Source organism: Globicephala melas, chromosome 14, assembly GCF_963455315.2.
Source record: "Globicephala melas chromosome 14, mGloMel1.2, whole genome shotgun sequence".
NCBI lineage: Eukaryota > Metazoa > Chordata > Mammalia > Artiodactyla > Delphinidae > Globicephala > Globicephala melas.
Genome location: NC_083327.1, coordinates 8,504,505 through 8,532,285, shown reverse-complemented (window position 1 = coordinate 8,532,285; position 27,781 = coordinate 8,504,505). Strand labels below are relative to the sequence as shown.

The window sequence follows — 27,781 nt, the reverse complement described above, 5'->3', positions numbered from 1 at the left end:
ACTAGCGCCTGTTTTTACAAATTGTGAACAGAGAGCACACACAGGAAGTAGGGAGCTCAGCCGATGGCTCTGCAGTAATGACCAAGGGGAATTTTAAGTCTAAATGCTGAGTTACCAGGACTTTCGCTTCGCAGGGCCTGTTGTGGGACTAAATTCTCAGATATGTGATATAACGACTCCGTGCTACCGCCAAAACTCATCTCCAATTGAACGATTATTTCAAAGGCTGTGAAAAGCCTCCTGTTTTCCAGTTTACCTTTCTGCGAAGTTTAGAAAGGGCCACCACCCATGACTCTGTGTCATCAAGTTCCCATATAGGTGTGTCATCTGAATAACCCCTACAGTCCCCAGTTTCTAAGACATAAGCTGCCCTCTAGAAAAAAGTCCATCTCTGTTCCACTAATTTGTGGACAACAAGACAGGCTTCCATGGCAGCACACTGGGATTCCACAACATCCCCAGTCTGCCACCACACAGAAGGCCAAGACGTTAGCAGCGGAGGCTGATTGACAAAGTTAGTGCCGAGGCCTGCGATTGCAGAGGCTGTGGTGTGACAGCAGCACACACTGCAATATTTAGAGAATCCTTGCAATAAAGGAACACCACGTGCGTGCCAGGGAGAGCCGTCATGGCACAGCAGTGGGAAAGATGCTTTTGACGTGAACAGTTGGACGGTGTCCTTCCTTTTTGTCCATAGAAGCCTGTAGGATCTGATCCCTCCTGGAACTGCCCCTTCCCCACCTAGAGCCCCTCTCTCCACCAGCCCTGAAACAGCCAGTGAAGAGGAGAGATGCCCACTGGCTTGCCCTGCGCCTTCCCTTCCCACTCAGGCAGCAGCCCATGTTTCCCATCGCCTGCTGGAGGCCTCTGTCCACCTGCTGTCTGCAGTGAACACCGAAAGGAACGGGAGCAAAACTGTGCATCCTGACCAGCAGAAGAGGTGTCCGGGACAGGTGGCGGGGGGCTGTGACGGGTGAGGACAAGACGGACTGACAACCAGACAGACAGACAACAGAACCAGCAGACACCATGCATTACTTCCAGTCTCAGACGAGGGGAAGCCTGCAGCGCCAGGGACCTTCCACCAGGGACAGGCAGCGGATTAACGAGGTTCTGCTTCCTGCACGCCTGCAGGCTTCAAGTCCCTGCTTTTTGGCTAAGAAGGAACAGGGAATCCAGAAACCTGCTGCTCTTCAGAGAACCAGGCCAGCTCCGGCCTTCCCAGTTAATGGCCCCTCTCTCTGCGTCTACGTTAAAAGGGCAGGGATGACTGGATTTCTCCTCTTGTGCTGTGACCAACCCTCACTGCTCTCCCTCAACGCCCCCTCTCCCATCTGGGCTGCAGCTGCGCTAGTGGAGACCCGGCAGGCTGGGGATGCAGCCCCTCCAGCTCTCTGCTGCCAGGCTCTGCTGCCCCAAGGGGGAAGAGGGAAACTTCCCTCCTGTGACAGCATCTTCTCTTCAGGAGGCCATCCCGAGGGTGGGCGGGGGAGAGGCGGGAGGGCGTGCGCTGGGCCCGGGTTGGGGTATGGGGGTGCCGCCCCCCCCTTTGCTCTCCGCTGTAACTCCACAAGCAACAGGCTCCCTCCGGCTCTTCTCTCCGATCTTCCGCCCCAGATACACCTTCTGGCCTTAACGCGGGGAACCAAGGCACAAGTCCCCATCAGGGCCTCTAGATTTCCTCACTGCCAAGTTGAAAACTTTCCCCAATACAGGAGGACCTCTCGGGGAAGGCAGGGTTCACGTCCGGGCAAGGCAGGGTTCACGTCCCCTTCAGCTCCACTGCACGGGGATGGGAGGGAGGCGGGAGGCCAGCACCTTGTGAGCAGTTTCGCCCGAGACTAAGGCAGGTGGCAGGGCATTGTCACACGCGCCTGCCTAGCCAGCCACCAGCCCCGTCCCATCCCCAGACCCAGGAAAACTGGGCGCTGGATGGAGATCCCCTGAAGGGTTGATGGGCTTTAAAGAAGGGGGGATGTGTGCAATAATCAGTCCCCTTATGGTACGGCTTGCACCAGGAAACGAGAAGGCCCTGGAACTCCCTTGGAAACCAGTAAAGAGGAACCTCTATTTCATTCAGGCCAGAGTCCCCATCAGCTTCTCCCATTATTAAAAACTTTGCATTGCCAATGGCATTGTATACGGGGAGGAATATCTGTCTTCACACAGGTATTCCGTGCAGAAGACCCCGAAGCAAAGGTTAGAGAGACGCTGAAGAAGCAGGTTACCAAAGATGGCAACTGCCCAAAAAAAAAGACCCAACCTCGAGCTGTGAGATGAATGAGTAGCAAAATGAACACTCACAATAAGCATTTTTCTTACACCAATACTGACACCCTCGGCTGGGGCAATCCCAGCCGGCTCGACAACTCCAGGGAAAGAAGAGCTATTCCCAGCAGCTCTTCGCCCACCTCCCCTTCCTCCGCTCAGCCTGTGCCCCTCACCTGCTCCCGGCCCAGGGCCCTTCCTTCCACGCGGGCGGAATCGGCTCTTTTCAGCCTGGCACATCCCACCCCGGCTGGCGCCGTCCCCCCAGTCCTCCCTGGCACCTGGGTCCCCAGCCGTCCTTTCCGGGCTCCCGGCTCAGGGCTCAGCGCATCCCCGCCTGCCACCTGTCCTCCCACCCGCCTCCCTGCCCCGGCCCCGCGCCCCCGGCCCCCAGGCGGGCGCCTCCGCCCGCACCCGGCACCCGGCCCGCCTCTGACCCGCACGCAGCCGGTAGGAGCGGGTGACGGCGGGGAACGGCCCGATGGAGGCACGGATGGCGCGGCCGCGCAGGCTTACTTGAGCATGGCTTCTTCCTTCTCCTCCTCTTCTTTCTGCCGGTCCATCACTGCCATGATGATGTTCCTCTCCTCCTCGGTCAGGTGGCTCAGGTCGGGCAGCTCGGGCATCGGGGGAGGCACGGTGGGCGGGCGGGGACCGCGGGGCCCCACGGCCGAGGACATCTTCGCGGCCTGCCCGCCCCTCGGCTGGCCTGGGCTCGGCGCGGGCGCACCTTCCGACGCACGCCCGGCGGCTGCGCCCCTGCTCGGCTCACCGCGGAGCCCTCCCGGCGGCGGCGGCGGGGCAGGGGAGCGCGCGAGCCCGGGCTGTCATGGTCCTCCGCCTCCACCCAGCCCCGGATGCTGCCTTTGTTTTGGTGGCCCTGGCGAAGCGCGGGCGCCCGGGCGCTTCCCGCAGCCCAGCCTCCCGGGCGGGGGCGGGGGCGGGGGCGCGGGCTCGGGCGCGCGGGGGGCGAGGATGCTCGGGCTCGGCCGCCTCCGTCCGCGGTGCGGGAGGAGAGTTTGGGTGTCGGTTAGGCGGAGTCTCGCGGCTCGGCTCCGGTGATGCTGCTGCGCTCGCAGACACGGCCGCCAGCCCAGCCGCTCGGCCCGGAGCCGCCCCGCCCACGGCGCCCACCCGCCCACTCCCGGTCCCAGTCCCGCGCCCCTCCGCCCCCGCGCGCTCCAGCCCAGGTACCCTCACCCGTGACTCATCCTACCTCGCCGGGTCCCCCGTCTCTGTCAGCCTCGCCAGCCCTATTTTTCCACGGGTTGCATTAATCATCATCATCCTCGCTCCATCTTCATCGTGGAGCCTTAGTATTATCGGAGCACCCTCGATGTTCTAAACAGGACGGAACACCCTCTGCATGCATTTCCCCCCTTCCACCGTATCCTTCTCATGTAGTGGTCAAGTGTTCGTAGCCACAACGATGTGGCTTTTAACATAATTTTGCTGCACACACACCCCTCCAACAGCCTGGATTTTCTGGGTCCATTGTACACAGTCTTTCTTGACCCGTCCTCAGTAGGACTGCTCTGCAATGTATCTGAATTGCCCCTCCAGAGACCCCACAGCACGGCAAATCTTTAATTTGTCATTTTGGGCTCTTGGTCGCCCATCGCATCACATAATCGCACTTCTCTGCTGCTTGCAAATGGATTATCTACTCTAATTCCTCTAATGATGCTCCGCTACCACCATGCACTCACTTCTTAGCCGCTGTAGGTACTTCTCAAGAAACACTGATCCCAGATTAAAAAACAAACAAACAAATGAACAAACACACCGCAGCCTACTGTAATGAGCTTCTGCTTAATGCCTGGCCCAATGATAAGCATTAAGGATGAGCTCCTCTCGCTGGTAAAGGCAAAAATAAATAGACAATCCTTTCAAAACAGTTAATGTTATCAGCTTTCAAACCTGGAGACTGAATTTTGCTAATATACTTATAAAAGAATCAATCTAGAGAAAAGCTCAAATCGAACAAAAATTTCTCTTCACAATGGTGATGAGAAAAATTGATATGTTTCTCTCCTGCAGAATTCTTTCTATAATTCCAGGAAGAATCTAGCATTGATTTTTTTCCCTCCAAACCTAACTTTGTTAATAAAGAAGATAAGGATGATATTTATGAATCCTAAAATCTTCAAGTTTTTTTGTGTGTGTGCGGTACGCGGGCCTCTCACTGTTGTGGCCTCTCCCATTGCGGAGCACAGGCTCCGGACGCGCAGGCCCAGCGGCCATGGCTCACGGGCCCAGCCGCTCCGCGGCATGTGGGATCTTCCCGGACCGGGGCACGAACCCATGTCCCCTGCATCAGCAGGCGGACTCTCAACGACTGCGCCAACAGGGAAGCCCCTAAAGTCTTCAAGTTTAAAAAATTTAAGAGCTTAATTACGTGACCACCTGCTGAATGTGGGTGTTGCTTCTACCTGGACACATCCATGTGAATAATGTCGGTAATGGAAGGCTCACTACCACTCAATTTTATCCCTATGTCTAAAGGCCCCTCCTACCTGAAAATCTTTCAACTCCTTGAGACGGCCATCATATGGCCTTCAATTTTCTCCAGAGTAAAGCTTCCCAGTTTACCCAACCAGTAACCCTGTAGCATGATTTCAAATTCTGGCCATTCCGGTCACCTGCCTTTGGACACACTGGTTTTTTTTTCACTAGCCTTCCTGATTAGTGGTATCAAGAATACACGGAAAGAACTGAGAACAGTGCCTGGCACTTAGTAACTGCCTTATAATCATTGTTTTTATTTGCACAGCTTAACATTGGCCTAGCTCTTTGGTAGCCATGTCGATTCTGAGGATGTCTCTGAAATAAACACATAGTCCACTGAAATTTCCAGTCTTTTTTCGTAAGTGTTTCCGCCTAGCCAGATTTCCTTTTTCCTCTAATTAAGCAATTGATGAAAACACTCTAATCAATATCTTTTCTTCATTTTTAAGAAATTATCACTATTTCCCTCAGACCAGCGTATTTTCAGGAGGGAAAAAATGAGTTTGAATTCTGGCTCTAACCAGTGATTTCATGATCTTGGCCAAATCACTTATCCTCTTTGAACGTCTGTTTCTTCACCTAAAAAGAGGGGTAAGGATTACCTCAAAATAGAAGAGGGATGTTAAATGAGAAGTCATATTTGAAGTATTTAGCTACGTGCCTAATACTTTCTAGTTCTCCTTTTCCTTTTTTCTTGCTCTCTCTAAGGGGTGCTTTAGGCCATCTCTCCATGGTTAATGTATGGAGAGGAGGAGAAATGTAGGTGATATATTCATTCTATCAGATGCCTGCATCTCTGCTGGTCCATGTGGTGGTACAACAAAGGCTTCCTCACAAGGTGGACAATTAAGTTGGTCCTCATGAAATTCTTCTAAGATGCAGATCAAGAAATGAGAAATCTGGGCTTCCCTGGTGGCGCAGTGGTTGAGAGTCCACCTGCCGATGCAGGGGACACGGGTTCATGTCCCAGTCCAGGAGGATCCCACATGCTGCAGAGTGGCTGGGCCCGTGAGCCATAGCCGCTGAGCCTGCGCGTCTGGAGCCTGTGCTCCGCAATGGGAGAGGCCACAACAGTGAGAGGCCTGCGTACCGCAAAAAATAAAAAAAAAAATTAAAAAAAAAATGAGAAATCCTCGGTAGCCATTACAACTAGCTGAATAAGTTCTTGCAGGCAGGGGCCTAATGAACAATTAACAGTGTTTTTGTCTGCTGGGGCTGCTATAACAAAATACCACAGGCTGCGTGGCCTAAACAACAGAAATATATTTTCTCACAGTCCTGGAGGCTAGAAATTCACAATCAACGTGTTGGCAAGATTGATTTTTCCTGAGGCCTCTCTCCTTGGCTACCTTCTTGCTGTGTCCTCACATGGCCTGTTGTCTGTGCATGCCCATCCCTGGCATCTGTCCCTCTGCTTATATGGACAACATTCCTGTTGGGTTAGGGCCCACACCCTTATGACCTCATTTAACCTTAATCACCTCTTCAAAGGTCCTATCTTCAAATATAGTCACCTTCTTAGGTACAGGGATTAGAACTTTGACACATGACTTTTAGGGGGCACACAATTCAGTCCACTGCACATGGTTTCCATCTATTAGAATTACTTTGGGAAATGGTGATGGATGTGTGTTATCTAGATGATTTAATGAAAAGAAGTCTGGTCTCAATCATCTTTATATTCATAACTCCTTCCTTGCTGCTTGATAACTGTGTGTGAAATCAGTGAGTGAGTGAATGAATGAAGAAGTGAATGAATTGACCAATCAATTAGTAGATGCCATGGTACACCCATCAGTGTCTCCCTTTCTGTCAGGGATCTCACCATCATGGAGGGGTTGAAATGCAAGAGAAGTATACTTCTACCCATTTGCTTCCAGGAAAGCAGAACTTACGTGCGCTTAAGTAAGCAAATAAACACTGAGTAGATGTACCAAAGTGTGTGGCACAGATGATTATTTCTTGAAGATACTCTACAAGAAATACCCTATAAACTTAGAAAAATGTGCACAACACCTCCCTCTTAGAAACTCGCAAGGCACCTTAACAAATAAAAGGTTCTAAGAAGCAATTATTTACTGCAGTAATGAAATGTGTTTTACTCGGTTTGGCTTGGCATTTCCTAAATGTATTTGGACGGTAATAAAACTACCCACTCCCCTAAGGGAGGAAACATGCTTTAGACAAGTATTGGGGAAAATCCCAACTTACGAGCTTGGTATCCAGAGATATTGACTTGAGAGGCCATGAAACTTCTTCTGTGATGCCCCTTGCCCAACCAATGAAGTCTATAGAAAAATGTCTTAAATCTCTATTCATAAGATATGTATCAGATGCCCTTCAGGTCAATTCTAACCTGATGTTCAGGGTACAAGTCAGACGTGATGACTTAGACACAGCTCCTCTCTGGTAAACTTATTAGCTCTCTCTTCTACTGATACTCTAAGATCATCTCTCAGAATATGTCTAAAATTGGACATCCGTGTTACCTGCTAATTTAACTTAATAGCTAAGATTATAACTTCAAAGTGGAAAATCATTGAAATGGGGTCATGTTCATATCCTTACCCTACCATCTGACAGATGTAGTGGGTTTAAAACTGTGCCTCTCCCCTCCAAAAAAAAAAAATGTATGTCCACTCAGAACCTCAGAATGTGACTGTATATGGAAATGGGCCTTTACAGATGAAATTGGTTAAAATAGATCATATTGTATTAGGATGGGTGCTAAATCCAATGACTTTTGTCTTCATAAGAGGAGAGAGGCACAGACACCCAGAGAGGAAGACCATGTGGAAACAGAGGCAGAGGAGGAATTGATACACCCCCAGAGCGAGGAACGCCAGGAGACCCCGGAAGCTGGAAGAGGCAGGAAGCTTTCTCCTCTGCAGACTTCAGGGGAAGCGTGGCCCTGCTGACACCTGGATTTTGGACTTCTAGCCTCCACAGCTGTGAGAGATTAAATCTCTGTTGTTTCATGTGGTTTTGCAGCTGGTGGTACATTGTTACAGAAGCCCTAGAAAGCGGATACAATATTTACGTGAGTTTGGATCAAGTGCACCTTGCTGAGCCTTCTTTTGCTCATCTATAAAATGGAAATAACACTGTCTGCCCTCCACGGCTTTGGTAAGGTTGAAAGCTGGGCGCTGAGGCTATGGGAGCGAATGTCGAATTTAAGGTAATCGTCCTATAGGGACTGGCCAAGTATGGCGCATGGGTCAAATGCAGACCAAAGCCTGTTTTTGTGAATAAAGTTTTATTGGAGCACAGCCACATCCATTGAGCCATGTATTATCTCTAGCTGCCTTCATGCTACCATGGTAGAGTGGAAGCCACAGAGACCATATGTCCAGTGAAGCCTAAAATATTTACTATCTGCCTTGCTGCAGAAAAGGATTTGTCCACCTCTGCCCCAGCTGCTAACAATGCGGTTGGAAGAGAGAGGCATAAGTAAACACACAAGAACAGCTGGACTTCGGTAATTGTTCTAGAAAATACCTTGCTGGATAGAGTAGAGAGTAAACTGCTGGAAGTGGGCAGTCATGGCGTCCTAAGCAGGGGTCCTGTGAGCAGAGATATGAAGAAGAAGAAGGAATTCCTTAAGAAGGGCTGGGCACAGAGTGTTCCAAGGTGAGGAAGGGCAGTCGACACACGGCCCCAAGTCAGGAAGGGGCAGAGCCCTGGAGGAACAAGAGGTGGGCCAGGGAGGCGGGATCCCTGGGAAGAGAGGAGAAAACGCGGGAGATGAGCTCCTACAGGGAATTTCTACTCCACGGAATTAGCAAGTGACTCTGCTGTGATGTCAGAATTCTGTATAACTCCAGTTATAATTATTGAAGGGTTTTTAATTTCTGGAAAATAAATGAATTAGGAATATCTTCAACATCAATTGAGAAGCAGTCTTGCCTACCCACTGAACTGCAACATTGAGTTTTGATTTAAGTTATCACCACCTCATCCTAGATATTATTCACATCATTGGCATGGGCACCACCATAATCTGTTACACAAGAACAGTTTCTATATAAGGTGATCATGTGTCCCGGTTTATCCAAGATCATCTGAGTCCATGCTTCCTGTACTGGCATTATTATCAACAGCATCTTCTTTCACTTAAAAGTGTCCTAGTTTGTATGACAAATTATATGGTCACCCTATTTACACATAGTTATAATAATTTGCAAAAATGTCGTCTTTCTGGCTTCAAGGAACATTGGGCTCTCAAATGATTTCACTCAAAGTATTTGGCTGAAACTAGATATCAGATTTTGGCTCAAATTCAGCCAAATACCTATTTTAATCTGATTTTTGGTAACATTCCACTGTTGTCATTTATTTTGTGAGGAACTGAGTGTCTGGGAAGGCCTTTGACCTTGGACTTAGAAGAAGGTACATCATTCTGTTCTCTCCAGAGGGGTTACAACAGCCTTGGACATACTTCTTCCAAGTAATTAATATTCTTTTTATTTTAACATCTTTATTGGAGTATAATTGCCTTACAATGTATTGTTAGTTTCTGCTTTATAACAAAGTGAATCAGCTATACATATACATATATCCCCATATCTCCTCCCTCTTGAGCCTCCCTCCCACCCTCCCTCCCACCCCTCTAGGTGGTCACAAAGCACCAAGCTGATCTCCCTGTGCTATGCGACTGCTTCCCACTACCTATTTATTTTACATTTGGTAGTGTATATATGTCCATGCCACTCTCTCATTTCATCAGAGCTTACCCTTCCCCCTCCGCATGTCCCCAGATCCATTCTCTACATTTGTGTCTTTATTCCTTTCTGACCCCTAGGTTCTTCAGAACCTTCTTTTTTTTTTTTTAGATTCCATATATATGTGTTAGCATACGGTATTTGTTTTTCTCTTTCTGACTCACTTCACTCTGTATGACAGACTCTAGGTCCATCCACCTCACTACAAATAACTCAATTTTGTTTCATTTTATGGCTGAGTAATATTCCATTGTATGTATGTACCACATCTTCTTTATCCATGCACCTGTAGATGGACACTTAGGTTGCTTCCATGTCCTGGCTATTGTAAGTAGAGCTGCAATGAACACTGTGGTACATGACCCTTTTTGAATTATGGTTTCTCAGCGTATATGCCTAGTAGTGGGATTGCTGTGTCGTATGGTAGTTCTATCTTCAGTTTTTTTAAGGAACCTCCACACTGTTCCACATAGAGGCTGTATCATTTCTCCACACCCTCTCCAGCATTTATTGTCTGTAGAAGTTTTGATGATGGCCATTCTGACTGGTGTGAGGTGATACTGCATTGTACTTTTGATTTGCATTTCTCTAATGATTAGTGATGTTGAGCATCCTTTCACCTGTTTGTTGGCAATCTGTATATCTTCTTAGGAGAAATGTCTATTTAGGTCTTCTGCCCATTTTTGGATTGGATTGTTTGTTTTTTTGATATTGAGCTGCTTGTAAATTTTGGAGATTAATGCTTTGTCAGTTGCTTCATTTGCAAATATTTTCTCCCATTCTGAGGGTTGTCTTTTGGTCTTGTTTATGGTTTCCTTTGCTGTGCAAAAGCTTTTAAGTTTCATTAGTCCCATTTGTTTATTTTGTTTTTATTTCCATTTCTCTAGGAGGTGGGTCAAAAAGGATCTTGCTGTGATTTATGTCATAGAGTGTTCTGCCTATGTTTTCCTGTAAGAGTTTTATAGTGTCTGGCCTTACATTTAGGTCTTTAATCCATTTTGAGTTTATTTTTGTGTATGGTGTTAGAATGTTCTAATTTCATTCTTTTATATGTAGCTGTCCAGTTTTCCCAGGACCACTTATTGAAGAGGCTGTCATTTCTCCACTGTATATTCTTGCCTCCTTTATCAAAAATAAGGTGACCATATGTGTGTGGGTTTATCTCTGGGCTTTCTATCCTGTTCCACTGATCAATATTTCTGTTTTTGTGCCTGTACCATACTGTCTTGATTACTGTAGTTTTGTAGTATAGTCTGAAGTCAGGGAGCCTAATTCCTCCAGCTCCATTTTTCTCTCTCAAGATTACTTTGGCTATTTGGGGTCTTTTGTGTTTCTATATAAATTGTGAAGTTTTTCGTTCTAGTTCTGTGAAGAATGCCATTGGTAGTTTGATAGGGATTGCATTGAATCTGTAGATTGCTTTGGGTAGTATAGTCATTTTCACAGCGTTTACTCTTCCAGTCCAAGAACATGGTATATCTCCATCTGTATCATCTTTAATTTCTTTCATCAGTATCTTTTAGTTTTCTGCATACAGGTCTTTTGTCTCCTTAGGTAGGTTGATTCCTAGGTATTTTATTGTTTTTGTTGCAATGGTAACTTAATTTCTCTTTCAGATTTTTCATCATTAGTGCATAGGAATGCAAGAGATTTCTGTACATTCATTTTGTATGCTGCTACTTTACCAAATTCATTGATTAGCTCTAGTAGTTTTCTGGTAGCATCTTTAGAATTCTTTATGTATAGTATCATGTCATCTGCAAACAGTGACAGCTTAATTTCTTCTTTTCTGTTTTGGAATCCTTTTATTTCTTTTTCTTCTCTGATTGCTGTTGCTAAAACTTCCAAAACTATGTTGAATAATAGTGGTGAGAGTGGACAACCTTGTCTTGTTCCTGATCTTAGTGGAAATGGTTTCAGTTTTTCACCATTGAGAATGATGTTGGCTGTGGGATTGTCATATATGGACTTTATTATGTTGAGGTAAGTTCCCTCTATGCCTACTTTATGGAGTGTTTTTATCATTAATAGTTGCTGAATTTTTTCAAAAGCTTTTTCTGCATTTATTGAGATGATTATATGGTTGTTCTCCTTCAATTTTTTAATATTGGTTATCTCATTGATTCATTTGCATATATTGAAGAATCCTTGCATTCCTGGAATAAACCCCACTTGATCATGGGGTATGATCCTTTAAATGTACTGCTGGATTCTGATGCTCGTATTTTGTTGCAGAGTTTTGCATCTATGTTCATCAGTGATATTGGCCTGTAGTTTTCTTTTTTGTGACATCTTTGTCTGGTTTTGGCATCAGGGTGATGGTGGCCTCATAGAATGAGTTTGAGATTGTTCCTCCCTCTGCTATATTTTGGAAGAATTTGAGAAGGATAGGTGTTAGGTTTTCTCTAAATGTTTGATAGAATTCACCTGTGAAGTCATCTGGTCCTCGGCTTTTGTTTGTTGGAAGATTTTTAATCACAGTCTCAATTTCAGTGCTTGTGATTGGCTTGTTTGTATTTTCTGTTTCTTCCTGATTTAGTCTCAGAAGGTTGTGCTTTTCTAAGAATGTGTCCATTTCTTCCAGGGTGTCCATTTTGTTGGCATATAGTTGCTTGTAGTAATCTCTCATGATCCTTTTTATTTCTGCAGTGGCAGTTGTTACTTCTCCTTTTTCATTTCTAACTCTATTTATTTGAGTCTTCTCCCTTTTTTTCTTGATGAATCTGGCTAATGGTTCATCAATTTTGTTTATCTTCTCAAGGAACCAGTTTTCAGTTTTATTGATCTTTGCTATAGTTTCCTTCATTTCTTTTTCATTTATTTCTGATCTGATCTTTATGATTTCTTTCCTTCTGCTAACATTGGGTTTTTGTTTTTTTTATTATTCTTTCTCTAATTGCTTTAGGTGTAAGGTTAGGTTGTTTATTTGAGATGTTTCTTGTTTCTTAATGTATGATTGTATTGCTATAAAATTCCCTCTTAGAACAGCTTTTGCTGCATCCCATAGGTTTTGGGTTGTCATGTTTTCATTGTCATATGTTTCTAGGTATTTTTTGATTTCCTTATCGATTTCTTCAGTGATCTCTTGGTTATTTAGTAGTGTATTGTGTAGCCTCCCTGTGTTTGTTTTTCTTATTGATTTTTTCCTGTAATTGATATCTAGTCTCATAGTGTTGTGGTTGGAAAAGATACGATTTCAATTTTCTTAAATTTACCAAGTCTTGATTTGTGACCCAAGATATGATCTAGCCTGGAGAATGTTCCATGAACACTTGAGAAGAATGTGTTTTCTGTTGTTTTTGGATGGAATGTCCTATAAATATCAATTAAGTCCATCTTGTTTAATGTATCATTTAAAGCTTGTGTTTCCTTATTTATTTTCATTTTGGATGATCTGTCCATTGGTGAGAGTGGGCTGTTAAAGTTCCCTACTATGATTGTGTTACTATCTATTTCCCCTTTTATGGCTGTTAGTATTTGCCTTATGTATTGAGGTGCTCCTGTGTTAGGTGCATAAATATTTACAATTGTTATCTTCTTCTTGGATTTATCCCTTGATCATTATGTAATGTCCTTCTTGTCTCTTCTAATAGTCTTTATTTTAAAGTCTATTTAGTCTGATATGAGAATTGCTACTCCAGCTTTCTTTTGATTTCCATTTGCATGGAATCTTGTTCCATCCCCTCACTTTCGGTCTGTATGTGTCCCTAGGTCTGAAGTGGGTCTCTTGTAGACAACATGTATACGGTCTTCTTTCTGTATCCTTTCAGCCAGTCTATGTCTTTTGGTTGGAGCATTTAATCTATTTACATTTAAGGTAGTTATTGATATGTGTGTTCCTATTACCATTTTCTTAATTGCTTTGTGTTTGTTATTGTAGATCTTTTCCTTCTCTTGTGTTTCTTGCCTAGAGAAGTTTTTATAGCATTTGTTGTAAAGCTGGATTGGTGGTGCTGAATTCTCTTAGCTTTTGCTTGTCTGTAAAGGTTTTACTTTCTCAATCGAATCTGAATGAGATCCTGCCAGGTAGAGTAATCTTCGTTGTAGGTTTTTCCCTTTCATCACTTTAAATATGTCCTGCCACTCCCTTCTGGCTTGCAGAGTGTTGCTGAAATATCAGCTGTTAACATTATGGGGATTTCCTTGTATGTTATTCCTTGTTTTTCCCTTGCTGTTTCTAATATTTTTTCTTTGTATTTAATTTTTGATAGTTTGATTAATATGCATCTTGACATGTTTCTCCTTGGATTTATCCTGTATGGGACTCTGCACTTCCTGGACTTGGTTGACTGTTTCCTTTCCCATATTAGGGAAATTTTCAACTATAATCTCTTCATATATATTCTCAGTCCCGTTCTTTTTCTCTTCTTCTTCTGACACAACTATAATTTGAATGTTGGTGCATTTAATGTTGTCCCAGACTGTCCTCAATTGAGGACTGTAACTGTCCTCAATTCTTTTCATTCTTTTCTTTATTCTGCTCTCCAGTAGTTATTTTGACTATTTTATCTTCCAGGTCACTTCTCCGCTATTCTGCCACAGTTATTCTGCTATGGATTCCTTCTAGAGAATTTTTAATTTCATTTACTGTGTGTTCATTATTATTTGTTTGCCCTTTAGTTCTTCTAGGTCCTTGTAAAACATTTCTTGTATTTTCTCCATTCTATTTCCAACATTTTGGATCATCTTTACTATCATTATTCTAAATTCTTTTTCAGGTAGACTGCCTATTTCCTCTTCATTTTTTAGGTCTGGTGGGTTTTTACCTTGCTCCTTCATCTTCTGCGTGTTTCTCTGTCTTCTCATTTTGCTTAACTTACTGTGTTTGGGGTCTCCTTTTCACAGGCTGTAGGTTCATAGTTCGTTGTTTTTGGTGTCTGTCAGCAGTGGCTAAGATTTGTTCAGTGGGTTGTGTAGGATTCCTGGTGGAAGGGACTGGTGCTTGTGTTCTGGTAGATGAAGCTGGATCTTGTCTTTCTGGTGGGTAGGACTGCGTCCGTTGGTGTGTTTTGTGTGTCTGTGACCTTATTATGATTTTAGGCAGCCTCTCTGCTAGTGGGTGGGGTTGTATTCCTGTCTTCCTAGCTGTTTGGCATAGGGTGTCCAGCACTGCAGCTTGCTGGTCATTGAGTGAAGCTGGGTCTTAGTGCTGAGATGGAGATCTCTAGGAGAACTTTCACCATTTGATATTACGTGGGGCCAGGACGTCTCTGGTGGACCAATGTCCTGAGCTTGGCTCTCTCACCTCAGAGGCATAAGCCTGACACCAAGGCAATGTCAGCCACATGGCTCAGAAGAAAAGTGAGAAAAAAAAAAAGAAAGAAAGAAGGGAAGAAAAAAATAAAATAAAATTAGAAAGTTAAAAAATAAAATAATATTAAAATAAAAAGTAATAAAAAAGAAAAAAAAGAATGAAAGAAAGAAGAGAGAAATCAAACCATAAAACAAATCCACCAATGATAACAAGCGCTAAAATTTGACTAAAAAAAAAAAGGACAGAGAGAACCCTAGGACAAATGGAAAAAGCAAAGCTATACAGGCAAAATCACACAAAGAAGCATACAGAAACACATTCACAAAAAGAGAAAAAGAAAAAAAATATATATATATATATACATATATATAAAGAAAAAGAAGAGGAAGAGAGCAACCAAATCAATAAACAAATCTACACATGATAGTAAACTCTAAATACTAAACTAAGATAAACATAAGACCAGAAACAAATTAGATGTAGAAAGCAAACCCCAAGTCTACAGTTGCTCCCAAAATCCACCACCTCAATTTTGAGATGATTCCTTGTCTATGCAGGTATTCCAGAGATACAGGGTACTTCAAGTTGACTGTGGGCATATAATCTGCTGCTCCTGAAGCTGCTGGGAGAGATTTCCCTTTCTCTTCTTTGTTCACACAGCTCCCGGGGTTCAGCTTTGGGTTTGGCCCTGCCTCTGCGTGTGGGTCTCCTGAGGGCATCTGTTCAGATAGGACAGGGCTAAAGGAGCAGCTGATTGGGGGCTCTGGCTCACTCAGGGTGCCAGGAGGGAGGGGTATGGAATGTGGGGCGAGCCTGCGGTGGCAGAGGTCAGCATGACGTTGCACCAGCCTGAGGCGTGCCGTGCATTCTCCCAGGGTAGTTGTCCCTGGATCCCGGGACCCTGGCAGTGGCGGGCTGCACAGGCTCCCAGGAGGGGAGGTGTGGATAGTGACCTGTGCTCGCACACAGGCTTCTTGGTGGTGGCAGCAGCAGCCTTAGCATCTCATGCCCGTCTCTGGGGTCTGTGCTGATAGCCATGGCTCACGTCCATCTCTGGAGCTCATTTAGTTGGTGCTCTGAATCCCCTCTCCTTGTGCATCCCCAAAACAATGGTCTTTTGCCTCTTTGGCAGCTCCAGACATTTTCCCAGACTCCCTCCCTGCTAGCTGTGGCTCTCTAGGCCCCTTCAGGCTGTGTTCACACAGCCAACCCCAGTCCTCCACCTGGGGTCTGACCTCCATAGCCCGAGCCTTAGCTCCAAGGCCCCAACCACACCGGTGGGTGAGCAGACAGGCCTCTTGGGCTGGTGAGTGCTGGTTGGCACCAATCCTCTGTGCGGGAGTGTCTCTGCTTTGCCCTCTGCACCCTTGTTACTGTGCTCTCCTCCATGGCTCCAAAGCTTCCCCCCCTCCCACCTCCGTCTCCACCAGTGAAGGGGCTTCCTAGTCTGTGGAAAATTTTCCTCCTTCACAGCTCCCTCCCAGAGGTGCAGGTCCTATCCTTATTCTTTTGTCTCTGTTTTTTTCTTTTTTCTTTTGCCCTACGCAGCTACGTGGGGAGTTTCTTGCCTTTTGGGAAGTCTGAGGTCTTCTGCCAGCGTTCAGTAGGTGTTCTGTAGGAGTTGTTCCACATGTAGATGTATTTCTGATGTATTTGTGGGGAGGAAGGTGATCTCCACATCTTACTCCTCTGCCATCTTGAAGGGCTCTCCTCAATTAATATTCTTAAGTGTTCTTTCTTTATTTCAATGCTTGTCTCCTGATTAAAAAATCACAGTTCATGGCCACTTTTCATTCTTCTGAAACGGATCATCTTCCATATTAGTCAAACTTAGAATATTTAATTGACACTTTTAGAGAATAATTTCTCCACATTCTCTTCTCTTCCAATTTTCTCCTTTGCATTGAGTAACTTCCTGAGAATTCTTCCATTGTGATTGTGTGTGATGTGAAGAGTGTCCTTCTTAGATGCCCTAAACATTTGTTAGCTTCCTTCTTCTGAGAGTGCCTTCTGAGAGTTTATACTGGTTGGGTTGTGTTGCCAAAGTCTTAATGCCATCCTCCCTGCTGTGTGAGTGAATTTCTCCACTATATAAGATCAATGTCTTTATGGAAAAGAATGACACATTGAATTGTCTAAAAAAGAATGTTAACTTTTACCTACCTACAAAGCTAAAAACATCTTAAGTGGAAAATGGATTTGGAAAATAATTCTGACTCTTTCTTCCCTTCTCCACCTGCACAGATACTTGTGGATTATCAGTCTTCGTCAAAATCATGGGAGGAGCCAAAGCAAATTAGAAAATATAAGAGAAGGAATTTAAACCTAATGCCATATATGATTTTATTTTAGCTCAAGAGGAACACTATCAAGCAGTTAAATTCTTCCCATTTCATTCCCTCATGCTAGTATCCATTTCACTTCTAAACATGTTCTCTTGCCCTTGGGTCTGCTGCTCTCTACTTCTCTCTACTTCTTCTGAGCAACTCAGACCTCCACCCACCTTTCTCCCAACTGAAGTTTGTATCTACCTTTATTCATCCTTGGTCATCCCAGGGATGACCACTCCTTCAACTGTACATGTCCCAAGGAATCCAGCTAGATAGACCTTGTAATGCTTTGTGAAGTTAAATATGAATATATAAGATCTAATTATCCTCTGGTTAAGGGTATCTGAAGGCCAGGGTGCTAGAGAAAGTAGTGAACGTAAAGGCATTCATCAACCACACACACATGTGCACACACACACACACACGCATAACTACAGTGCAGAATTTAACTGGAGTAAAAATCAAGCAAGAGCTGGGTATTTGAAAGAGAGGCATATGACCAGAAACAAGTTTGAAAAATGGATCGGGAGGAGAGATGTTTGTAACTCTTAGTCTATCAGTAAACACATAACTGTATTTTGAGCACATGCTATGTTCAGGGGAATATGCTTGATGCCAAAGGAAGTAAAAAGAAACACGTGCACAGGCACACACACACACGTCCAGCTCAGCCAGGGAGACCAAACATCAAGATATAATGGTGTCAAAAAAGGGGCTGGACCAGGACACTGTTCATCTGGATTCTGGTTCCAGCTCTGCTCGTGCAATCTTGAACAAGTTACCTAATATTTCTAGAACTAAGTTTCCTACTATGTAAAATTAAGGATTCCACCAGAGTTTTTAAAGGTCTAGCTATTGCTCACATTATAAGGAACAAAAAGGCAATAAACAATATATAGCAGGCAGTATTTACTAAATCACTGAAGAACTTTTTTGTGAAATAAGAGTATCATTATAATGGAAAAAAATGTATGCAAGAAAATCAGAAACATTAACCTAGAGAATTTAGTTGAGTCATACCTATCAATTTATCCACATCATTAGCTATTAGATAAATGCAAATTAAAGCCATGATGAGATATCACTATATACTTACTAGTACATCTAAAATAAAAATAGTAATAATACCAAATGCTGACAAGGATGCAGAGAAAATAGATCTCTCACACATTGCTGGTGGAAATGTAAAATCTTGCAGTCACTTTGGAAAACTGTTTGGCTGTTTTTTCTAAAACTAAACATATACTCACCATGAGACCCAGCAATCACAATCTTGAGGGTTATTCCCAGAGAAATAAAAACATATGTTCATACAAAAAAAAATATGTACAAATGTTCACGGCAGCTTTATTAATAATAGCAAAAAAGTGAGAAAACCCAAAAGTCCTTCTCTGGGTGAATGGTTAAAGAAACTGGTACGTCCATACCTATGGAATGCTAAGCAATAAAAAGGAGTTATATTAATAGTTATATTAATACATGCAACAACTCAGATGGCTCTCAGGGGAATTATGGTGAGTGAAGAGATAATTCCAAAAAGGTCACGTGTGGTATGGCTCCATTTTATAACATTCTAGAAAAGATAAAATTACAGAGATGGAGAATAGTTTAGTGGTTGTCAGGTGGTAAGGATAAGGGAGTAGGCTGGGTGTGAATTACACACACACACACACACACATGCAAGTACACAAATGTATATTTTTAAATGTTGAAAATGGACTAAGGTCTAGTTAATAATGTACCAATGTCAATTTTCTGGTTTTGATACTTTACTACAGTTATATAAGATGTTACCATTAAGGGAAGCTGGGTGATATACCTGAAACTCTATCTACTAATTTTGCAATCCTCTGTGACTCTATACATATTTCAAAATAAAATCTAAGAAAGCTGATGACAACATTTATCTTATTATTTACCTCAAATGGTGCTCCCATCTGCATCTGTTACTTCACTCTTTGGAGTGAAGGCTTTAGGAATTGATCCCAGTTCCAGGAAGTTGCCTAAACCAAGGGGTAAACTTCATTTCTCTTTGTCATGGGGCATAGCATTACTTTGGCCACAGGGACTGATTCAGGAGTTGGCATGTGGTCCTCGACAGGTAGACAAATTTTGTGGAGTTACATTGAAAATAGTACATCATTATATTCTAGTTGGAACATGCTTCATCCCCACAATAAGTTGTATATATATTTTTAACATCTTTATTGAGGTATAATTGCTTTACATTGTTGTGTTAGTTGCTGCTGTATAACAAAGTGAATCAGCTATACATAAACTTATATCTCCATTTCTCCTCCCTCTTGCGTCTCCCTCCCACCCTCCCTATCCCACCCCTCTAGGTGGTCACAAAGCACTGAGCTGATCTCCCTGTGCTATGAGCCTGCTTCCCACTAGCTATCTCAGCCATAAAAAGAAATGAAATTGAGTTATTTGTAATGAGGTGGATGGACCTAGAGTCTGTCATACAGAGTAAAGTAAGTCAGAAAGAGAAAACAAATACCGTATGCTAACACATATATATGGAATCTAAAAAAGAAAAAAATGGTTCTGATGAACGTAGGGGCAGGACAGGAATAAAGATGCAGATGTAGAGAATGGACTTGAGGACAAGGGGAAGGGGAAGGGGAAGCTGAGATGAAGTGAGAGAGTGGCATGGACATATATACAATAAGCTGTATATTTTATCCCTTCTCTGTTATAGTGCTACAACATAAGGAAAGACTATAGTCTAAAGACAGTGATCCTACTTCAAGGTCAAGGTGAGCATAAAAGAATTATGGAACCTGAGTTGTGACATCACTGGTCCCATTCTGTCCTGAGGAATTCTAACATCCGTGACAACAGTGTCATCCCCATTTCCCTCAAAACTTAAGTTCCTACATGTTTTCCTCAATTCACCAAGTTTTTTTCAACAGACTCTACTTCAGACACCTTGAATATAGTACTTGCTGTTTTTAGAAATGTAATCTATACTCTAGTGGATATTGTCAAGTTTCACTGAGATCCTCCTTCAGAACCGAGGCCCTTATTACCCCTCATGTCAGGAGTTTGGTTGCTCACAGATACTTAGACTAAGAAAGCTGCCTCACCTTATCTTCCCTTCCTAGAGGAGGCCCTCATTCAATGACTGGTCAAGGCTGCAGCATACAAAGATCCAACCTGTTTACTTGGTATAAAAAGGGGGGCATCTTTAGAGATCCCTGTGTAATTGGTAGCGTTCACTTTTGCACCTGTGTGGCCGTTCAAATTTTCTCCCCACCCAATCCACTCTCCTTTGATCCCTCACAGGTGTTCTCAAAAGTACAACACGATAAATCTCTAGCATGCCAATCATAGAGTTTTTGAGTCTGTTTCCCCGGGAACATGAACCACAGCAGTTGCTATCAGGAGTGGTCCAGGGAAGTGGACTTAAAAATGGGATTATGATGCTGACTCCCCTGCTCGCCAGCTGGTGATAAAGAGCCCATTGGAGGCAGGTAGAATGCATATAGTCCCCGTCACTCAGCAGCAATACCATTGTTCAAATTTTCACTGGGCATGAGCTCGGCTGGGACACCAATCCACAGGATGACTCTGACAAGTATGATATCCCTGACATTTGAGAGACATGAAAGAATTATAATTATAAAGACTATGGAATTGGATGGCTGCTGCTGGGTGCGATTGATTCACTGGATAAAGATGTTAAATGACTGAAGGTGATTAATTATCAATTAAAGATCAGGTGTGAAAGTCAAAGGGCAGCCTCTATGAAGAGCCTTATCTCCGGCAGTTAGAAAATAGAAAAAGATGATATTCAGACCAAGACTTAATTATGAGAGTAGCAGAAATCCCTTAGCATTTGAATTCTCAACTTCAGTAAGTCTGCTATACCAAAATCAGAGCCTGAATTGGGAAAGCTTGGATCTCTGAGACATGGGATGAAAACATCTGGGACTATGCACTCAGAAAGAGTGAATCCCCAGAGGACCTTCAACTCTCTGGACAAGTCAAAGTGGCTCACTCTCTTGTGTTAAGTGCTAGGGCTACCCCTGACCTGAAGAGAGATGTAGTATCTCCTATAAGATGTTACTTTGCCTCCCTTCTTGGCCATTGGACCAATAAAAACAGGTTTAAGTCACTATATAACCAGCTGGGGTTTTGTTGGACCTGCTCAGAGAGAACAGGGACCACACCCTGAAGGAGCTATAGGTCTGGCCACCATACACCAGGAGGAGCCAGGGAAGTCCATAGGGGGCTGAATCCTGACTGTGCTGGATCAAGCAGGGCTGGAAAGTCAGAACACTGAGAGCTTATTAACATGGAGATGGACATCCTTTCTCGTGATACAAGACAAAACACCCTGGTGGGGGTTTGGGGAGGCATTGGTGACATATTCCTGGGATGGCCCTTTGAAACATGGAGAAAGTGAAAGTCCACACTAAGTGGGTTAGAAACACCAGAACTGCTGGGGCAGACAGTGGATCAAAAGACACAGAGAAAGAACTTGCTAATGTGGGTATACCATATAAGGCCATAAAAACCAAGAGCCAAATATCTTCTGAACAAGGGCCTGGAGGACACTCCGTTTATCAAAGCAATAACCAGTAAGCTGGTGGAAAGAGCACTATAGCATCTATAAAAAAAAACCTCAGTGGTGGCTTCTTCTCCAGTCCAGAGGTGAGGGTAGGAGATGTATTATAGGACTAGGCTCCCTGACAGAAATAAGCATCAGAGGATCCCAAAATTATAGAGGTCAGGTGGTGTTTAACCATCAGAAACAAAGCAGATACATTATAAGAAGCATCATGGTAGGAGGTGCAGCAGCTATGGAGATGGCTTTTTGCTCCATCTATATAAATACAAAAAATAAGGATTTCCTCCATCTATATAAGAAATAAAAGATAGACAATCAGGAGACAAAGGGTAGCTTCCCTGGATGAGTTTTAAGACTTGGAATCCATTGGTTAAAAATGTCCACATCCCCAGGTATGAAGACTGCAAAGCCCTGACAGGTCCATAATGGTAATGATTCTCCAAATGTCCTACACTCACCCTCTCAGGTACCTGTGCACTAAAACTATAGTTTTTCAGAACTTTTAAATAGAGGATTTGAGTTGACATTGATAATCAGGGTAAGTATCATAAATGACCTCTTTTTAAAAGTAGAGATGTAGGGCTTCCCTGGTGACGCAGTGGTTGAGAGTCCACCTGCCGATGCAGGGGACATGGGTTCGTGCCCTGGTCCAGAAAGATTCCACATGCTGCGGAGCGGCTGGGCCCGTGAGCCATGACCGCTGAGCCTGCGCATCTGGAGCCTGTGCTCTGCAACGGGAGAGGCCACAACAGTGAGAGGCCCACGTACCGCAAAAAAAATAACCCCAAAAAACAAACAAACAAACAAACAAACAAAAAAAGTAAAGATGTAGGGAACTTCCCTGGCAGTCTTGTGATTAAGACTTCACCTTCCAGTGCCCAGGGTGGGGGTTCGATCCCTGGTCGGGGAGTTATGACCCCACATGCCTTGTGGACAAAAAAACCAAAACATAAAACAGAAGCAATATTGTAACAAATTCAATAAAGACTTAAAAAATGGTCCACATCAAAAAAATCTTTAAAATATAAAAAATGAAAGTGGGGATGTATAAAGTCTTAATTTAAAAGAAGAAGTCCTGACACAGGTGTGGCTTATATTCCATCTACTGGATCTGGCTTACTGTGGTTCCCCTTAGTCATTTCCTTAGTTTCTGAATATAATTAAAAGAGACATAATTGGTAGTTGGCAGAATCCCCAATTAGTTCCTTGGCCTGTGAGATAAGAGCTACTGTAGCAGAGAAAGTCAAGTGGAAACTTCTTCAACACTCTCCCACTAGACCCAGACAGTGAACAAAAACAGTATTGCACACTGAGGAAGAATGGCAGAGAATGTGGCTACTTATAAAACCTTAAAGGCAATCTATTGTCTATAGGATGGATAAACAACAAGGTCCTACTGTACAGCACAGGGAACTATATTCGGTATCCTGTAATAAACCATAAGGGAAAAGAATATGAAAAAACAAAAATAAAAACAAAGATCTTGAAGGCTATGGGATTGATTGGTCTCCTCATGTACTCATTTAATTCACAAAATCCTAGAGAATGACAATGGTCTTGCCCAAACTAAATCAAACAGTAGCCCCAATTTTAGCTGTTTTGTCAGATATAGTAACTTTGCTAAAGCAAGTTAACAGGGCTTCAAGTTCATTGTATATGGACATTGATCTAGTGAATATATTCTTTTCCATTACTCTTCTGGGAAAGAGTCCCAGAAGCAGTTTACCTCCAAAGAAGACATACAGATGGCCAAAAGGCACATGGTACCACCTCACAACAGTCAGAATGGCCATCATTAAAATGTCTACAAACAATAAATGCTGGAGAGGGTGTGGAGAAAAGGGAACCCTCTTGCACTGTTGGTGGGAATGTAATTTGGTGCAGCCACTATGGAGAATAGTATGGAGGTTCCTCAAAAAGCTAAAAATAGAGTTACCATATGATCCAGCAATCCCACTCCTGGGTATATATCCAGACAAAACTATAATTTGAAAAGATACATGCACTCCAGTGTTCATTGGAGCACTATTTACAGTAGCCAAGATATGGAAATAACCTAAATGTCCATTGAGAGATGAATGGATAAAGAAGATGTGGTACATATATACAATGGAATATTACTCAGCCATATAAAAGAATGAAATAATGTCATTTGCAGCAACATGAATGGACCTAGAGATTATCATACCAAGTGAAGTAAGTCAGACAAAGACAAATACCATATGATATTACTTATAAGTGGAATATAAAAAATGTTACAAATGAACTTATATACAAAACAGAAATAGACCCATAGACATAGAAAATAAACTTATGGTTACCAACAGGGAAAGGGGGGGAGGGATAAATTAGGAGTTTGGGATTAACATATAAACACTACTATGTATAAAACAGATAACTAACAAGTTTCTACTGTATAGTACAGGGAACTATACTCAATATCTTATAATAACCTATAATGTATAAATGTATAATGGTAAATAATCTGAAACATTTATATCTATATATATATCTCCAAATCACCATGCTCTTCACCTGAAACTAACACAACATTGTAAATCAACTATACTAACTCTACTTCAATTACAAAAAATTTTAAAAACGTAATGGACAAGTGTATCCATGTACACCTCATAACAGGGCTATGTTGACTCCAGTAATCTTTCTGTAATAGATTTCAAAGATGCTCGGACTGTGCAGCCATCCCATAGAACATCACATTTGTCCACGACATTAGTAACATCATGTTAATCAAATTTGAATGAGCAAGGAGTCACAAATACATTGGAACCATTGTAAAATACATGTGCTTCAGAGTGTAGAAGATAAACTAAACTCTACTAAGGTTCTGAGGCTTGACACATCAGTGATGTTTTTAGGGTCTAGTGGTTTAGAGAAAGCTAGAACATTCCAATCCATGTAAAGGGAAATTTACAGCATCTTTCATCTCCCACAACTGATGGGTCTCTTTAGGTCCTGGAGACAAGGTGTTCCACACTTGGGAATAATGCTTCAAGTCAAACACTAGATGACACAAAACGTTTTGAGAAGGGCTTAGAGCAGAAGTCTGTGGATTAAGTCTAGGTTATGGCTCAATATTCCTTCCATTTGGACCAGGTAACCCAGCAGACTCTAGTATTAGAGTATCTAATGAAAGGTACTATATCTTCAGGGAAAGGATGTCATGTCTCACCCTCCAACAGGAGAATCATAATATGGATCTCTGGTGCTTGGCTAAGGCCATCCTATCTGAAGTAGCAAGTTATACACTATTTGAAAATAAAACAAAAAAACAACTCTTGGCATGACACAAGGCCCTGGAAGAAACAGAGCACACTGACCACAGGATACCAAGTGACAATGCAGCCCAAACTGCCCATCATGAGCTGTGTTATACTGGCCCCGTTGTGTCATAAGGTCAGAGGGTCCAGAAGTAATACTTCTAAGACATAAACTATCTGTTATTAGACATAAGTAGGACCCAAGGGCACAAATATGCTGCATGAGCTGATGGCCCCAAATCCCATGTCATACACCAGCTCATGACCATGTGGCATGAGAAGTCCCTTACGTCCAGTTGACCAAGGTTAAAAAAAAGGCTGACATAGCTCAAATGTAGGTCTTCCTTGCATCGCTGTAGGTCTCAAGGGTGACCATGAAAGATAGCATTAAGGGAAAATCTCTTCATAGGCAGAGATTTGGGCAGTACACTTGTTATCTATTCTGTATAGAAAAAGATTGGCTCAAGGTAAGAATATGTAGAGTATCACGGACAGATGAATGACTTAGTGTTTTGCTTAGGGGCCTGGAAGGAGAAATATTGGGGACAAGGGGATCTAGATAAGAGGCCTGTAGACTGAACTGTGAAGGTGGGCACAAAGTCCGAAGGTTTTTGTGTCTCATGTTCACGCCCACAAAAGAGCGCCCATAGATAAAAGTACTAAACAGATGAGCAGACAGAATGATTGAGGCAGTTGATGTCTGTCATCCCTTGTCACTGATGCTCCCAAGGCTGGTATAATAGGCTCATAAATAGAGTAATCGCTGATGTTGAGATGACAGATATGCATGGACCCAAATGTATTTTTTCCCACTCAACAGGTCTGATCTGGCCTCCTGTTGCCAAATATCCAATCTTCCAGAAGCAGAGGCAAGTGTTGAGCCTCCAAAATACCACCATCTTTTGAGAATATCAACCAGCCACTTGGATGAAAGTTGATTGCGTTGAACTCTTTGCATCCTGGAATGGGCAGCTATTCACCTGGATGGAATCAACACATATTCTGGTTATGAGTTTGTCTTTCCTGCTCACCAAAGTCCAGCAAGTACACCAACAAAGAGCTTATAGAGTTTCTGAACCACTGACACAGGATCCCACATACATCCAAATAGACTAAGATATCCACTTTATAGCAAAGGGAATGGGCACATGGTCTTAGGATCTACTGGTCCTATTACATACTGTACCACCCCTGAATTACTGCCCTCATAGAATAGAATAAAAGAAGAGTCATTTGTATGTGCTTCTAAGGCTCCAATGTGGAAATAATTCTGTAGAGAATAGAGTGCAATATTCCAAAGTGCAATATGCACCCTAAAATCAATGACCATAATATCATACAGTATCTCTGGTAATCAGAATAAGTCTAGGCATCAAGAGGTTGAAGTGACCCCCCTACACCATCATTTCTAGTGGCCCCTATGGAGAATTTGTGCCTCCTGTCCCCCCATGTTTAGGCTCTGCAGGTCTAGAGGTTCACAGAGAAGGAATATTTCCTCTCAGGGACACAGAAATATTCCCATTAAACTTTAAGCTATGGGTACCTCTTGGTCACTTCCAACTCTTTGTGCCAAGAAACCAGCAATAAAAGGAGTCTATGCTGGGAGACATCACTGGCTCTGGTCATAAGCAGGAAGCTACACAATGGGGGTCAGGGAACATAGTGACATTTTTGACACTAAAATGATGTGCTGGAATGTCTCCTGGGACTCTCCTGTCCTTTTTAATGGAAAATTGAAAAGATCTCTAGCTAAAGCCTGAGAAAAGTATGGTGATCAAGAGACCAGAACTTTTAGGGATAATGGTCTAAGTCATCCTACCAGATCAGCTACTAGACAAGTAAAGGTGCTCACCAAGGATGCTGTGAACTGAGTGGTGGAAGAAGGAGGAGGTGAGTATCATTTATAGCCTCTAGACCACTAACCTTACTCTTGTAACCTTAGTCTTGTAGACTAACCAGGATGTTAGTTACCAAGTGGAATAAACACACTATCAAAGCAAGTGGATTCAAGCAGAAAAAGACGTAGACTGGAGTGGATTCCAGGGTGTCCTCCTAGGTCTCACATTTGGACTGAGGCATGCATTTCCCATCTGCTGGGAGTATTGGCTGTTGATGGCTCACAGAGTCATCTCTCTCTTGGAATTGCCACTGACCTAAGGAATCTGCCTCACGCAAGTTCACACCATCTCCTTGGGGGAGCTCACATCCAATAACTGTCCAATGTAGGCATTCAAGGGTCTGATCCTCTTGCTTCCACTGGTGACATTTCTGAAGGGACTTCTTAGTTTTGGAGTTCCTGGTGGACCTCGACTGAAAACTCTGTTCCAGCTCCCTCCCTTTGCATGCTGTCCAGTCCTCCTTCCTATGTTCTCTCCCAGTGTTGATCCCAAGAACACTTCATAACAAACTCTTTCTGCACAAAAATATCAGATCCACAGTCTGCTTCCTGGGGTACCTGGTCTGGAACCCATGTGCATCACAATCCCAAAGTCTCATGCCCATTCACTCCCATCAGCCTCTCCAGTCTCTGGATCCCCCCACCTCCCCAGGAGGCCCATCTACTCCTCCTTTTGTGGATGGAATGACGGCCGACCAGCCTTGGCTCCAGGATCTTTTGCTCGGATGAAACCCTCACTTATAGGCTACTTTGCCCCTTTTCCTCCTACAGTGTTGACTGTGTATGTCCAACCCTGGTTAACTTTGACTTTCTTTAGCAGGATATTGAATGAGGAACTTTTCTGGTTGGACGGGCCTATCGCATGACATTGGTGGCTGCACCCTCCTTCCACAGCCCATCTTCCTGGCCTTCCATGACATTAAACAGTTTTGGAGCTCTTTCA

General features: G+C 43.4%; 1 protein-coding gene and 1 long non-coding RNA gene across 21 annotated transcripts in view; one reads left to right on the top strand and one right to left on the bottom strand.

Annotated features, from left to right (window-relative positions):
* RIMS1 (regulating synaptic membrane exocytosis 1) overlaps positions 1-3,378 on the bottom strand; it is a 474,220-nt gene extending 470,842 nt beyond the window's left edge. For 6 of the 16 annotated variants that reach the window (XM_060283402.1, XM_060283409.1, XM_060283410.1 and 3 more), the window contains exon 1: positions 2,785-3,376. In XM_060283402.1, the coding sequence (XP_060139385.1) occupies positions 2,785-2,948 (164 nt within the window). In that variant the 5' untranslated portion in view covers positions 2,949-3,376. Of the gene's footprint in view, positions 1-2,784 lie in introns of all 16 variants that reach the window. The other 10 variants (XM_060283407.1, XM_060283403.1, XM_060283404.1 and 7 more) reach the window with 6 other exon arrangements.
* LOC132593347 (uncharacterized) lies at positions 2,728-27,781 on the top strand. 5 transcript variants are annotated; one of them, XR_009558721.1, is made up of 5 exons: positions 2,728-2,876; positions 7,768-7,954; positions 9,121-9,223; positions 19,786-19,843; positions 25,762-27,781. It is a non-coding gene; the product is annotated as an uncharacterized lncRNA (long non-coding RNA). The 5 variants fall into 5 exon arrangements; XR_009558722.1 differs by having other exon boundaries at positions 7,768-9,223; positions 25,762-26,831; positions 27,659-27,781; XR_009558724.1 differs by lacking the exon at positions 19,786-19,843.